The following is a 16,046-nucleotide window of genomic DNA, read 5'->3' on the forward strand; positions in this document are numbered from 1 at the left end:
ACACACACACACACACACACACACACACACACACACACACATCTTCTACTGTACACAGCCAGAGACATGCGCCTTTGGCAGCTCAAACACAGGGACACTGCACAGGAATAAGCTGAGGGTATGTAGTGCTGGAGCGGATGCAGCGCAGACATACACAAGCGCTTCCACACATACACACACTCCAAGCTCCCAGGCGAGGGTCTGCCAGGTATTTGCATAGAGAAGGGTTTCCCTCTTTGTTGTGCTTTTTAGCCTCTGGAAAGCTCGGGTTTTGCAAAGAGAACACACACACACACATGCAGAAACACAGCTGTAAGGACAAATCACCTGTGACAAACACAATGCCTTATAGTGCCCTTGGCTGAATCCCGGCACCACTGCGCACAGAGTGTGGCTGCATGTGGATGTACTGTATGTGGATACTGTATTCTTGTGCTTCTACTCCACTCTGTGAGCCACTGGAGACTCTGTGTCCAGGAGGTAATTATATTTCAGGTTTCAAGTTGTTGCAGAATGAGTGAGAACAAATGCAAAAGAAGGGCAAGCTTTAAAACAGAGTAAAATGACATCACAAGCAATAAACAGTGTAAATAAAAGTGAAAAATGTCTCCAAATTGATTTTGACTAGTAGATAAGAATCCAAAAAATGAGCTTTTCGGTAAAGAACGTGCTCATGTCAGTAAGTGTGTTGGTGCGACGCTGTTGTCCACTTGGCTATGAGCTGAGTCCAGATGAGATGAGCTCTTTAATATTTCATACCATGGCATCAACCCTCTGTCGTGCAACTGGGGCCTCAGAGACCTGCAGATGTGTCGCATCTCCCACAGGCCCTGCGCACACACCAAAACACACACATACACACACAACACATGCACACACTCCCCACACAAACATACTTCCTATACTGTACGTTCTAATAATGTGTCGTGTGCTCCGTCCTCAGATTGCCCGGCAACAGCAGCAGCTCCTGCAGCAGCAACACAAAATCAACCTCCTGCAGCAACAAATCCAGGTGAGGCCGCTTTGTGTGTGTATGTGTGTATGTGTGTAAATGTGTGTCCAGCCACGTGTGTAGTCATGTGTATGTATCCTTCCAAGTGTTTGTGTGGATGTGTCCTGATGTGCGTCTGCATGGCCCCACAAAGGCAATTTTGTGATTGTGATTGTTGCAGCTTTTCTTTGCCCAGCCATCAGCATTTTGGGCCTGAATCAGCGTCGACTTATGAAAGCCCCTCCTCCTCTAACACACACAAGCACACACACATAAACAAAACCTGTGTAATCACTCGAAAGTGGTCATTTTGCTTGGAAAAATCAGTACAGTATGTATGTTTTAAATCCTTATTATATAAATCAAAGTTTGCACGTCAAACTGGCAGTGGCAGAGTTTGTTCCATTGTGCCTTTGAATGACTGTGGAGGTGTTTTCAGAGGCAGAGCAGGAGATTGGCACAGTTAAGCAATAGCAGCGTTGTATAAATTCAGACTAGGCGACTAAGGCAGTGATGTAGGGAAGACACTCACATCAGAAAAGCAGGAAATAGGTTCATCTTTTACATGGTTTCGCTTTGAAGCCAGTAAAAGGTAAGGTCACATTATATTTGATTAATCATGGCAACCACAAGCTAGTGAACAGGCATCATTATGGGCCATCACATACAAGACATATTGAAACACAGACCCTAACCCGTAGAATTGGACCCTTTGTGGGTCCAGTTATCCTTGATATAATCCTGACCTGGTTTGACTCTGGCCTGGGGTCAGGTCTTGGCTACTAGGAACCAAGTGGACCCATGAAGGCAGACAGACGGACGAAGCACTTTGTGAACTTCCAACTTTATCTCAAAGCACATATATGGTCTTATTATTTATTTACACATAAACAGACAAATCTTGATTAATGATAATGTAGATTATGAGTTCATCATAAATTACTAAGTCTCATGTCCACTGCATGATACCCGTAAGACTCAACTCACTAGGAATCGTTCTCTTTTGGATTTCCTTTGGCAAAATTTGCAGACAAACTCCCACACACTGTCAAATTCCCAAAAACAAATAAATCTATTGTGACATTTCATGTCCTTTATCGGGCAAACAAGGCAAGGTTTGCCTGAGAAAGGCAGCTTTTCGGTGGTAGAACTTCATCAGGCAAACCTTGCCAAGTCTGTCTGATGAAGTTGTGGCACCAAAATGTTGCGAAGTTCTTTTTCTTTTTGCAAGTTAGACAGTGTGCTGGCATTTGTCTGCAAACTTTGTCTTACTTGCCCCTTTTCTACACGCCTGTTATGAAATAGCTGTCAAAAGTTGTGGATACCGGTAGCACCTTAGTCAAGGTTTCAGGTGAGCTGAGCCAATACTAGAAGGCAAAGTTAAGAAACTGCAGAGCACTAATTGGTCAGAGAGAACCGTCACTAGCATGACATGGAACATGTTAAATAACCAAGCTACAGTCAGTAGAGACCACAATTTTTTCTATTCACACAACCCATTTTTTTTTTTTTTTTTAAATGGCAGCACTCAAATCCACGGTGTGGTCAATTGGCGGAGTGCAGACGTTCCTCTAGTTGGTTTCAGACAGCAGCAGTTGCTATGACGATTAGCCAAGAGTCCTGCCTACATTGACCGGGTACTTTGTGCATGTATAGAAAAAGATATTGAGAAAAGCACCTGGTGCCAAAAGTGAGTTGAGGTGATATAGGTGAATAGTTACCCTGTAACTCTGGCTACCTATTCTCTACCTCTCTTCATCCTGAGGTGTATACAGCACGATTACAAGAAACAAATAATGGAAAAAAAAAAATCAAATAAAGTTAGAGAGAGATAGGCATTTTCAGCTGTTGGATCCTCACACTTTTGGCATAGTGTCAGCTTCTTTTTCTCCCCTGAGTAGATGACACGTTATATTTCACTTTGATTTTTGTCTATCACCTGACATCCACAGGAGAAGTTCCTTTCACCCAGAAATACTTGGAAATATGAACTTAGCTGACTCATTATTTAAAAATCATGATAAAATCATGTAGATTAGAGACATTATAGTAAGAACCCTTATATAGATGAAAAACATCTGCAAAGTAAATCAACTAAACAGTCCTTTTGAATGTGACTCTGTGTCTAAGAAAATGGGTGGCTATATATGTAACACTTAAAAATGGAGGTATTGTTCTTTAGGGTGCTACACTGGAGCCTCTATGTTGGTCCAGGTGGCTTGGAACGAATAGCCTAGGCCTTTGTAAAAGCAGATGACACTGAATTTTGAGCTGAGAAAGCCGGGCTTTGTATCATAAAGAGACACCCTGTCCAAGAGGGAACACACACACACACACACACTCACACACACAAAAACACACATTCCCTTTCCCCCAAGAGTTTAGCCATACACAGTTTGTGTGATAAGAGACCTTGTGATAGCATGTGTGTGGTACGTGTGTCTATGTGTGTCCACGATTCTGTGTAAAGCAGCTGTGTTTATTTGCTTTGTGTGAGTTAAATTCTGAATTGTTCCCGTTTTGTCTCGCTGACAAAAAAAAAAGAAGTTTGTTTCTGAGGATTTCTCTGTGCATTCTCGAGCATCCATTTCTTCATCTGTGCATATGCGCGTGTGTGTTTCGCCGCAGCTGTGTGTGTTAAGCTATAAACACGTCCGCTCATGATTCACTCCCTCGCGACCCTGCCGAGACAAAGCTCTCTTTTCCCATGACTTTGCAACCTTTTCCCAAACAAGCGTCTCTCCATTGAACAGGCCCAACAATAGTTTCTCACAAGCAGGGGCAGCTGTAGGCAGCCTCGTTAAGAGAGGGACACAATCAACAGGGGCTCATCACAGGAGCGCAGAACACACACACACACACACACACATTCACGTATGTCACATCAAAGTGCGCACAAATGCGTACAAACATACAAAATATACGCCTTCACACGCTTGCACACACGTATCGCAAGCAGTCACAGAGAGCGCTGTACACTCTCCTGATGATCAAACACACACTCATCATCAAAGACTTGGTCGAGAAATACACTGCTTAATCATTCATGAAGAGATTGTCTGCACAATCCCACAATACAATGGCCTGCCAGAGAGAGGGCACCAGGTTCAGTGTGTTGGGGTGTGTGTGTGTGTGTGTGTGTGTGTGTGTGTGTGTGTGTTTTGTGTCTGTATGATAAGCCCCTTGTGATTGCATTTCCCCCTAACGAGGCTGAGTTCAGCTGTCCCTTCGTGTGTGTGTGTGTTTGTGTGTCTGCGTCCTTGGCTTTGTTAGGCCCAAACCCCCAAAGGCCTGTGAAGAATGCTTTCAACCGTCCACTTGGAAGAGGTGATGAAATGAAACGAATAATCAAGCTCATGAAAAAGAGAGGAGACTGACACATATCCCTCATGAAAGGGGGACAAATTATTTATTGTCCTCGCGTCCGGTTTCCTATTTTTTCTCACCCTGAAACCCAAATCAAGCTAGCGATATGCGTGTTAGCGTCCGCTATTTAGGCCAACAGCACTCGCCGAGTGTGGTGCAAGCCGACAAGCAGCCGAGTTCATTTACAGAGGCATGCATCACACAGCACAAGCTAATGACAGCACACTGTATGAACAGGATACACACGCACACACCAGTCAGTAGTGTCCAGAAGTCACTGATTAGCTACTTTATTGTTCTGACTATTTGATTCTACCCGGAATTATCCATGAATTAGCATCAATTATGATCCACTAATTTGACCCCCTCACACACATACATGCAGTTACACACACACATTCACGTTTACTTATTGAGGGACCTTTTATTCTGCAACATGTATTCCTAGTTTAACCTTCGATCTGTTCTTCAGGCCAAATTTAAACTAAACTTGACCTTTATCCAGACCAAACCTCTGATCCTTTGAACTTCCATGAGACAGATAGTTTGTGAAAAAAAATTCACGTTCCTCCTCTTCTTCCTACTACTTCTAATGGCATTCACTAGAATCAACAGGGCACCAAAGACAACCAATCACAGCCGAGCAGTTTCTCACGCAGCTGGAAATCACTGCTCATCAGCTGCCATCAAACTGTCAAACGAGGTAGTGCTGATCAAATAGGAATCAAGACTCTGTTACTGCATTTGCCTATTTTTTAGTATCAAATGTTTTCACAAACTTATTTTAGTGTACTGTTTAGCTGTAGAATGAGAAAGTGTCTAATCAAAACATGTTGGAAATAGCCTACCAAAGTACCAAGCGACACCCACCAGCCGGACCAACTTTCTCATTTTACAGCTAAACAGTACACAAAAGTGTGGAGAAATAAGCAGTGCAGTAACAGAATCTTGATTCATATTTGATCAGCGCTGCCTATTTTGAGACCACAGTTCATGAGCAGTGATTGACTTGATAGACAGCAGTCTGCGTGACCCGGGACACGCTGTCTGCGTGAGCTTTGCTGTGCTGCTCAGGCGCAGCTTGTCTGCTGCTAATTTTTTCTGTGATAATATTTATTTCTGACTTACTAACTTTTAACTCCTGTTTACATTTCAAAATAGTATTCAGTATATCTGCAGACAGAATCCCTGTTAACACAAGGCGTTTTATTGTAAAATATTTGCAACACCGTGTTGTTGACAATGCAGCAGCTTGCACGGATCCATACATGAGTGAAGTACTGGTGTGAACACGGCACACATGCGAGCTGCAGCATTTCATCGGGGTAGCTATCATGTGCTGCTCATGCAGGCAGTGTGTCCTGGGCATTAGAGACTTCTCGGCTCTGATTGGTTGCTTTTGTTCACATACAGTTAAGCCACTGGAAGCGCTACAAGGCAATAAAGTACACAGAGGAATATGATTTTTTTCCACGAATAATCTGTCTGATTTAGTGCTGTTGATGATAGAGACATTTTTAGCAAATATTAAAAAAAAAATTGTTTTTTTTATAGAAGTTACCAGCTACAGCTTCAATCCATATCTTTACCTGAAATCTGTAACTCAAACAACCTAATCCAGATTTTAATCTTAAACCTAAACCTAACTAGAGCCAGAAAAATACCTCTACTTTGCAGAACTTGGTGCTCAATCTGAGGGTAAAACATGACTTGCTCTCTAAAGAATACTAAACAAGAACATGTGTGCTTATAAAGACGCACACACACACTCCTACCCCCTGCTAGGGGCCTTCTTGTTAGGCTCGAAGGGGTGAGCACATTTCCTCAAACTTCCCTTTGCTTTGCCCCTTGTCTTCTCTCATTCTAATTAAACATCTTGTCTCCGAGGCTCCCTCCGGTGTTGCCGGGGACGACTGTTGCCGCCGCGCGGGGAAGCGCGACGGGGATGAAAGGAGCTCACCTGCCGTGCGGCTCAGGGCTTACCTTGAGAACACACACGCACATTTTTTTTTACAGAACAGAGGCGGCGCGCACACACACTCAGGATGTATATTGAAACAGAGGGATGAGGGGACACGAGTGTGTCCTGCCTAATGAATCAAAACTCACTCAACCAAAACACACACACGCACAGTCAAGTGTGGGTCTCCGCTGGCTGTCTTTCATCTCATCAGGCGCCACTGTTTGCTATAGGTGGGGGACGGTGAAGCAGACTGAGAGAAAGAAAAAGTGAGAAAGAATCAGAAAACCAGTAAAGCCACCTGATGCTTTGACTAGTTTAAGAGAGGCCAGACGCTCTGGCGACAGCAGCTAACAAGCTCTCTATTAAGGCTAACCTACATTGGTAACTCAATCACATACAGACACACACACTCACACACACTCCAAGTGTAATACTTGATGCAATCACAAGCGCAGCTTCTGTCAACATTTTTCATTTTGTGGGAGAAACACAAAAGCAAAAACCCTAAAAAGCTTTTCATTCATTTCTACACAGTATACCACATGCACACACACACACACACACACACACACACAACACACCAGCACCTCTGTACTCTGTGCATAGGAGCGGCTAACCCAATTGCCTGTGTAATTGTTTAATCACTCCCATTACACCGCAACCAGTGTAATTTGTGTTTTCCTTACGCGCTTTATGCATCGATGTGCACATACACACACACATGCTCATAAACTGGACCACAACCAAGCAGCCATTCCCACTGAGACCCACCCTCTCTCACATGCTCTCTCTCTAATGTACTCACACACAGACATACCTGTGTGTGTGCATCCCGGCCGTTGTGGTGCCACCGGGACATGAACCTTGCCCCTACATTCGCAGCAGGCTGGCCTCTAATAGCCTCTGTCCATAGAAAGTTAATGGACTAATATTAAAAGCCAGCTCTCTCTTTGCCTCCCTCTCCCTCCAAATTAATTATTGGTTCTGTCGCTCGCACGTCCCTTCTTTAGCAATAGGTCATCCAGGTCTTGCATTAATTGCCGGAGCATATGGTCGCCAACAGATTTTAGCTGTGGGACTCGCACTTTAGCGGGGGCTATTTTTTTCGCGCGCTCAGATGCGAGCCATATTGTGCGGCGCTGGCAGCTATTGTTCGGCGCATTAACTTCATAGAGCTAATTACTCCCCAATAATAACTTTACCTTGGAGTTTTTAGCGCGCCGCGTGCCAACCAACCTGTTTCGCACCCCATATGTTAATTAGCGGCCACATCTTCATTATGCCGCAGCGGCGCTTTAAGTTCAAGCTGTGCCGCCTGGCGCGTGGTGAACGCAGCCTCGACTCGCTGCCAATTATCCAACTCTTGCTCCCCTCTCCGTCTCTCTTTCTCTCACTCTTTCTCCCTCTCTTGTTCATTCTGTTCGCTCTATCTGCTGTTTATTTCCTGAGAAGTTCTCTCGCCAGGGTGAATTGTCGACTTCTCTCTTTCTTTCTGTCCTCTTTGCCCCTGTGAAAGTTCTCAAGAAAAAAAGTTTCACACGTTTTCTTTATATATATGTGATTCTTTTTCCATTCCGAGTGTTTTTCTTTGTTTTGCATTCAGTTATCACTGATTAGAGGATTTTTTTTTTTTTAGATGAGTTCCAGTTTTGTTTGTTTCAGGTTTCTTTTTTGGATCTGGAGGAGGGGTTTGGAGATAAAACGCGGAGCTCCTTATCCTCCACGTCGGCAGCCTACAGTAGCGGCAGTGTGATGTTTTGTCTGTGTGTGTTGTAGGTTTTCATGTTCGCTTTGGGCCTGATGTGAAAGAGAAGCTGAGGAGTGCGTTATTCCCCAAAGCGCCTGCTGTTTCAGATGTGCCTTTTCCTTTATGTGGGATCTGGAGATTGTCTGATAGATCTGGCCTCGCTCTCACTTTTCTCTGTTTCCCTCACCCTCACTTTCTCTCACAGGCTTTTCTTTCCTTCTGTCAATGCATCTCTTTGTCTCTGATTCTCATTCTCTGATTTGGGAGAGCTCTCTCCCTCTCTTTTATTCCCCTCGCTTTCAAAGTTTACACTGTGATCACGAGGCTAACACACAGAGCTCATAATCCACTTTAAGGTATTGCATTCTTGTGTATCCAATATTAGGAGAAATATCAGATTAAGTCATTTTGGAGATGGTGAAGGAATCTAAATGGGAAGGAATGCACGGGGGGGCATGATGAGGGAGACAATATCATATGATCAGCTAGTGGACAAACTTCCTCACCCCTCAACACACACACACACAAACACACTTCAGACAGTTTTTGAGTCCCTTGTTTCTCCTGTTCCGCTCAACTTGCTCATGTTTTCTGCCTCATATGTGTGCGTATTACCGTTTGGAGGTCAGCGTGTGTGTGCCAGTGACCATGCTAGGCTAGTGCTCATCAGCTCAACAGCTGTTACACACAACTCAACTATCATAGCAGCACCATATGGGAGGGTATGATTCTCCGTAAACCATTCTCTGTACGTTTCTGCTTTTTTTCTTCTTCTTTTGTGTCTTTCTCTCGCCTCCTTTTCTGTCGCTTGATCTTCTTATCCCATTGTGGAGACTTACATGTATTGTGCAACAGTTCTGCAGACTGATTAATATCTTCCTATTGTGCGCAGGCTTTTTGTTATGGGATAGAAAAAGAGGCAGATATAGAGAGGAGAAGACCCTGCAAAGCCATCTGCACACGCACAGGCATCAAACAATATATGTGCCAGTGTGTCTATGTACAGTATGTATGTATTACAGCTGCCATGGAATTACCTCCTTTCCTATCCTTTCCTCTCCTCTCCTCTCCTCTCCTTTCCTTTCCTTTCCTTTCCTTTCCTTTCCTTTCCTCTCCTCTCCTCTCCTCTCCTCTCCTCTCCTCTCCTCTCCTTTCCTTTCCTTTCCTTTCCTTTCCTTTCCTTTCCTCTCCTCTCCTCTCCTCTCCTCTCCTCTCCTCTCCTCCTCCCCATGGTACATTACAGTATTGCTAGCCAGCTCCACTCCAGCATATGTCCAATTAGGCCTGAAAGGCAAAGCGGAACTGTTCTGTCTGTGATTCGTCCCTGCGGGGGTCCTGTCCGAGCGTCGCGCTGGAACGCCTCTCCCTTCTGATCGCGCGGCGCAGGCGGCACGGCGGTTTATGGTTAACCAAAATGGTGGAGTAATTATTGTTTTTGGTGTAAGGGGGAAACAGGAGCCGCTTCAAGAGAGCTGTATTCCCCTGCGCTGTGATAGTTTGATTACAGTGCTGCTGGCTGCCGCATGCCGACACACAGGAGCAGGAGGAGGGGGGGAGGAGGAGACACGCTCACACACAGAAACACACACACACACACACACACACACACACACACACACACACACACACACACAGGTATTTACAGTACGCAAGCATGCGTACACCCAGGGAAACTTGAGTATATACACACAGGCAGGGAAAGCTGGGAGTGCTGAGATATTACCTGATTGTACCGCAGCACCGCCACATCCTTATGATTGTGCTGCCATTTCCAGCCATTTCCATCATTCCAGATCAATTTTCCCACATCAAACAGCTTTTACCTTCCCATTATCCTATTCAGCCATTACCTCTCTGCCCTCCTGACAAAATAAGAGAGGCAGAAGAAGGAGGAAAGCGGCAATGAGTTGTAAAGAGGGAGCACGGTGCTTTGCAGCCAGGAATACAGGTCAAAGGCCTAAAGACCCTGTCAGAGATTTGATTTAAAGGGGCACTCCACCAATTTTACACATGCAGTTAAGGTTACTCTTCACGTGGAGTATTGGTCAACCTTTGAAAAAACACTTATCTCCGGAGGAGCTTTCTCTGTCAAATACTCTGTGGCAACCAAGTATTTGTCCAAAATCAAATACTTATTTGTCTCTGTAAATCAACTTCTAAGAGTTTTCCTGGTGTTTAACTGTAACAAACAAATATGCAACCTATGAACTGATGAGAAAGGTTTAATCTTTTACTGTTTCAAATAATGGACGTAGCCATCGTGAGGTCATCTATTGGTCTGTGTGGCCTACACACATTTTGAAGCCCCATGTTTGGCACTTTGGCCGTTGCCATCTTGGTTTTTTGGAGCCATAAGTGGCCATATTTGGATGAGACAAGATTAAACTGCTTTCATAATTATGTTGCTGTGGCAGCGTAATCGATGCCTCAGCTATGTTCACAGACAACCTTTCTTTCAGGTATTATAACACTCCATTCATCTACGGTGTAGACTTCACAACGGAGGTGGTTTGGGAGGATAGCGGGCGTACAAAGTGCAGGACCTTGACACCGATACAGACTTCTGTCATTGGTTTAGGCAACAAAAGCCCTTTGGTTCATGGGAAGAATAATCATTTCAGTTAAATGTTAATAAAAAAGGTAATTAAAAAATGCTGTGGTCCCTGAAATATTTTACTGATACTTTCAGTATCAGCATTTTTGCGACTTGCCCAATGTAGAAAAAGTAATTTACTCGGCAGTCTGTTTTCCTCAGAGCCTATTTGCTGTTTCAAATTATTCATTCATTCATTCATTTTCCGTAACCATTTATCCTCCTTACATTGGGTGAAAGACAGGGTACACCCTGGACAGGTCACCACACTATCACAGGACTGACACATAGAGACAGATAACCATTCACACTCGCATTCACACCTACGGACAATTTACCAATTAACCTGCATGTCTTTGGACTGTGGGAGGAAGCCGGAGTACCTGTTTAAAATTTGTTGTATATAAACGTAATTCCTAGGACGAGAGGGCTGGGAGGAGTGAGGAGTAGATCTGACTTCAAGACTGTGGGAACACCTAGCAGACAGCTCATCACTCAAAGCGGCCATGCTCTAATTTATGCCAAAGTTAAAACCTTAATACAATTTTAAGGTGAGTTAAATTTACAGTTGGAAGTTGCCATGAAAAGGGAAATTAGCTAAAGCAACCAAAACCATTTTTGTACCAGGCAGTAAACGTGAATTTCTGCTGTTAAGTTCTGCATTTTAAAATGGGGGTCTATGAGGATTGACTCCCTTCTGGAGCCAGCCTCAAGTGGCCATTAGAGGAACTGCAGTTTTTGGCACCTCTGCATTGGCTTAATCTTTCAGTCTTGGAGGTTGCTGCTTAGTCTTACCAAGTCTCTAAAGACATCACAGGTGCATGTACAGCACTTCTGTCAAAAGTTGGAAAGTTTGTTCTCACACACCTGTTTTTACGGCATTCTTTAAACACACATATAACTGATCTCAAGCCGAGACCCTGAAAATGTGAAAAGAAGCAAAAGAAATCATTTGCAGTTTGACTGAGGTATAAAAAGCATTGTATTGATCAAGAAAAGGAGGACTTGAGAGATGAAACTGTTTAGATAAGTGTTAGATAAGTGATTATATCGCAGGACATGTCTCTTCTTTCTCTTTTCATTTCAGCACAGTGTAGGCGTAGCATTGTTGTATTGTTGCCATGCCCAAAGACTCAAAAGCAAAACTGGTGGCTACTGAAAACTCCACACTGTATTTTCAACCAAGTTAATTAATGAAAATAACAGAACTGACATGATGGACCTTTGAAGCTAAAGAGTTACTGGGGCCCTGTTGCAGTGATGTTTCTCAGTAGGAAACACATTGATTTTCTTGTATTGACATTTTGGAAAATGGCTTAAAATTTGCACAATTATTGGCTGGAGCTCCTTCCCTCTACTCATATTTGCGGTTTCTCTATCTTCCCAGCATTACACCTCAGCTTTACAGCTTGATAAGATTCCTCGTTTTCCTCCCCGTCTCACCTTTTCCCACTCTCCCTCTCCTCCTCACTTCCTCTCCTCATCTTCTCCTATCTTTTCTCTCAAACTGTCAGTCAGTCCATCACACGCGAGTCTTTGTGCGTTGTTTTTGGCAGAACGCTGTTTAGTGCAACCATCTGTCTCCTACTTCTCTCTCTGTCTGTCTCCCTCTCTCTCTCTCTCTCTCTCTCTCTCTATCTATCTCTCTCTCTCTCTCTCCTTCTCTCCCTCTCTGTCTCTCCCTCTCCTGTCGTCCCTGCCAAAGCCACCCATCGTAGGAGCTTTTTTCTGCTTCTCCTTTTAAAATCCTGGAAACCTTGTGAAGTCGTATGGCTCTCTGCCGACGGGCGCGCAGAGAGGGTTGTGTCTATGTGTGTGTATGTGTTTGTGTTTGTGTGTGTGTGTTGGTGTGTTTTGGTTGTTGGGGGGTGGGGGGGGTATTGATGTGGGGAGAAGGGAGAGAACATCATCTTCCAAATAAAAGGAAAAGGCCAGCTGTTGTGTGAGTTTAGTGAACTGTTCTCATGACTTGTTTTTTGTCTTTGAATCCAGACGATGGAGTGTTTAGGGTCTGAGCGTGTGTGTGTGTGTGGGTGTGTGTGTGTGTGTGTGTGTGTGTGTGTGACTTCATTGCAGACTGATGTCATATGTGTGTCCCATATGTATTACATGAATATATGTATACGAGCCTGAACGCATATGATTCTAAGAAATTATAATGATGTAATTCAGATGTAACTGGTACTTAAGGCTGTTCTGGGATCAGTTACAAACACACAGCTCTATTTTTAGCAGTATTCTTCATGGCTATGGGTGGTCATTGAAAAAGATGCCAAAGGTACTCATGTTCTCTTCTCTTTTTTTCTCACTTCTTCCTCCTGTCTTCCTCTGTGCCTCCGTCTCCCTCCTCCCTCCCCCCTTCCTCTCCCTCCTTCCTCAGCAGGTCCAGGGCCAACTCCCTCCGCTGATGATTCCCGTCTTTCCTCCAGACCAGAGGACTCTGGCGGCGGCTGCAGCCCAGCAAGGCTTCCTCATGCCCCCTGGCTTCAACTACAAGCCTGGCTGCAGTGAGTAATGTCCACACACGCACACTCATAAACAGGCGCAACTTTTTTAGTATAAAAGTACCTTTTATTTGTGGTGTTTCAAATGTTTTTCACTTAGCAAGGTAGAGTCTGACCGTTTTCCCACACAAGGAGTCGGATTGTTTCCCAAAAGAGGAGCTCGCCCCTACAACAACATCTCTCTGCTAATAGAAAAAAACAGTCCAAATACACCCTTCCTGTTTACACTCTCGATCTCTCTCTCTTTATCTGTCCCTCTCTGGCTCAGTCCTTTTGGCTCCATCCTTTTGTCTTGTCTATTTTTTGATGTATAAAAGCAACAAAATACAGGCGTCCTGCAGGACATTTTTTTTTTTTTTTTTTTTTTTTTTTTTTCTTCTTCTTCTTTTTTTTTGGCTATCACGCTCCGGCTGTGTGGCAATGTGTTGTTTACCATGATAGAGAGAGAGAGACAGAGACAGAGAGGGAGAGAGAAAGAGGGGTGGGTGCTTGCCAGGGGATGCTGGGAATAAATGCACGGCAGGGGGGGTTAGCAGAGGGGGTGTGGGGGGTGGTAATGTGACCTGCCCCAGGTTCTCCTCACATTAACACGGGAAGCAGCCAGAACATGTTTCCAACACAGCCCACACACACTAACACACATAGACACACACAAACGTCCAGGCAGCCAGAGAATGCTTTGTGATATCACAAACACAAAAAAAAAAAAAAAAAATACTCAGACACAGATACGAGAGCGTGCACACCAGCTCGTGCACGTCCAGTGCCGCTCCCCTCCCCTCACCCCCCCCACCCCCTTAGAGTTTCACAGCTTCCCAAACAAGTCCATTCCATTTTAATTAGTGCCATCTTCACCCACGCCCACTGCCCACGTAAATACCCTGTCAAGTGGTGGGCTTGTCTTTTCACTGCCTCCGCCAACTCCAACCGGACTGGCACTCTGCGCCAGGCTGAGCCGCCCCTGAGAAAACTCTCTGGCAACTTTCAAAGTTGTTGTGAGTTGATGTAGTTTGGTGCCGCAGCTCTAAATAGGACATGTGTAGCATTGTGCTCTGACATATTCTCATGCCGCTTCATAGCTTTGAAGATATGAATAGATTTTATCCGCACGTCGATTTCTGTGCACTGTTTGAACACTTGTTGAACAGTAACACAGTTCTTCTGTCATCCAAGCCGCTGACACAGTGTGAAAGAGCTAAAGATAACTGTTTAAGTTTTGTGAAGACTTTTTGTTTTCTGTTATGAATATTGAAAACTTAATTACTTCTTAATAGCACTGCATTTTCAGGTATGATATGTTCATATTTTTCTTTCCCAAAAGCTGACTTTGAGGCTGATTTTCACTTTTTTCTCTTAGTCCCAAAAGTACGGAGCCCCCAAAGGGGGGGGGGCCTTTTCAGGACTATAGGGGCTCCGTACAAAACCTGGGTGCTTAAATAAGATAAAATATATATATATATATATATATATTATTAATTAATTAATTTCCAAACATCTTAGAGGTGACACTGAAACACAATTGAAAGGGGCATTCTAGTTATTAGCATTGCACTTTCGAAAAGCTGAGTAACTCACAAGAGACAGACTGAAAAAAATCTGCAATAGCAGCTTCTCTAAAATGGGACAAACTCCAGAAACACTGGATCCTACATTTCCCATAATTCAGCCCAATAGCTTCATTCCACACTCCCTGCAACATCATCAGGGTTGTTTTCCTAAACTTTAAGCTCCCTTCAGAGCCACATAAGGCAGTTTAGTAGTTATCCTCATGACAAGTGAACTGAACTTCATGTTAAGAATCTGTGTAGTGCCCCTTTAAGAATTTTAAAAATGCATAATTGTGCATAAATTGATACCACAGGGACATCGATGACATTTTTGCCTATCACTTCCCTTGATCCATCTTCTTCTTTGTCAGTGAGAAATTTCATCCTCGTCCACCGAGGTCACTGTCCCCAAGCCAAGAGCAACATGTTTGCTTTCCTCCATCCTTCTCTCTTTTGTTACAGCGACCCCCAGGAGGAGCATAAATATCCACCCAGCTCATGTTTGTCTAGGGAGCGAGGAGAAAAAGACCCATCTCCTAGAATACACAGTCCTGAAATAATTCTTTAATCCCTCCTGCCCTCCCTCCCTGCTGAAGAAAAGAATGTCTCAGCTTCACTTTTTTTACAGAGTTATATGGGAAAATATGTTGGAAGGAAAGTCTTGGCTTATGCCAAGCACAAATACACACATTTACATGGGCACGCACATGCACAATAGCAGGTCCCGATACGGCCAAGAAGCTGACCGCTGTGCTAAAGGTTCAGGTCAGAAATGCAAGGTCAAGCCCTGAGAACATTCCCAAGTTATTCTCCATGAAGAAAAGAGTGTCCTCGATGTGATACTAGTATAAATTTTGACCTCAGTGTACGGTATTTTGGGTAGTAGGCATGTCCAAATGTAAATCATAGCTGTCAACAGGCAGGTTTTGTTCAATATGTCTCCTCTTCTTCACCCTCCACCTCCTCCTCCCCTCATCCCTGACCTTTCTCTCCCTTCTTCTCTGTCTTTCTCCCTCTCGCTCGAAGTAATTATAGCACGGCCTATCTGCACCTGGTCACTAATAAACCGCACTCGTCCTTTTCTCTGTCTCCTTCTCCTGCACTTCTGTCATCTCCTCCGCCCTGTTCGTCCATCTATCTCTTGATTTATCATTCCTGACAGAGAAGAGGGGAGGACGGGATAAAGGTGGAGAGTAAGTTGTGAAGAGAGAAAGATGACAACAAGAAGGACATAAGGAGAGAGAAAGTGGGAGACAGACGAGAGAAACTGAAAGCAGCCGTCTCCCAACAAAGCAGGAGAACAGACAGTTGAGGGGAGAGGAGAAAAAAAAGAGA

The 16,046-nt window shown here is 44.1% G+C and overlaps 1 protein-coding gene across 14 annotated transcripts in view; it reads left to right on the forward strand.

The window, feature by feature from the left end:
- sox5 (SRY-box transcription factor 5) overlaps positions 1-16,046 on the forward strand; it is a 311,103-nt gene that overhangs the window by 260,623 nt on the left and 34,434 nt on the right. For 11 of the 14 annotated variants that reach the window (XM_049566743.1, XM_049566742.1, XM_049566744.1 and 8 more), the window contains 2 exons: positions 944-1,012; positions 13,041-13,167. In XM_049566743.1, the coding sequence (XP_049422700.1) occupies positions 944-1,012; positions 13,041-13,167 (196 nt within the window). The remainder of the gene's footprint in view (positions 1-943; positions 1,013-13,040; positions 13,168-16,046) is intronic. The other 3 variants (XM_049566739.1, XM_049566750.1, XM_049566751.1) reach the window with 1 other exon arrangement.

The sequence above is a fragment of the Epinephelus fuscoguttatus genome, linkage group LG22 (genome assembly GCF_011397635.1).
Source record: "Epinephelus fuscoguttatus linkage group LG22, E.fuscoguttatus.final_Chr_v1".
NCBI lineage: Eukaryota > Metazoa > Chordata > Actinopteri > Perciformes > Serranidae > Epinephelus > Epinephelus fuscoguttatus.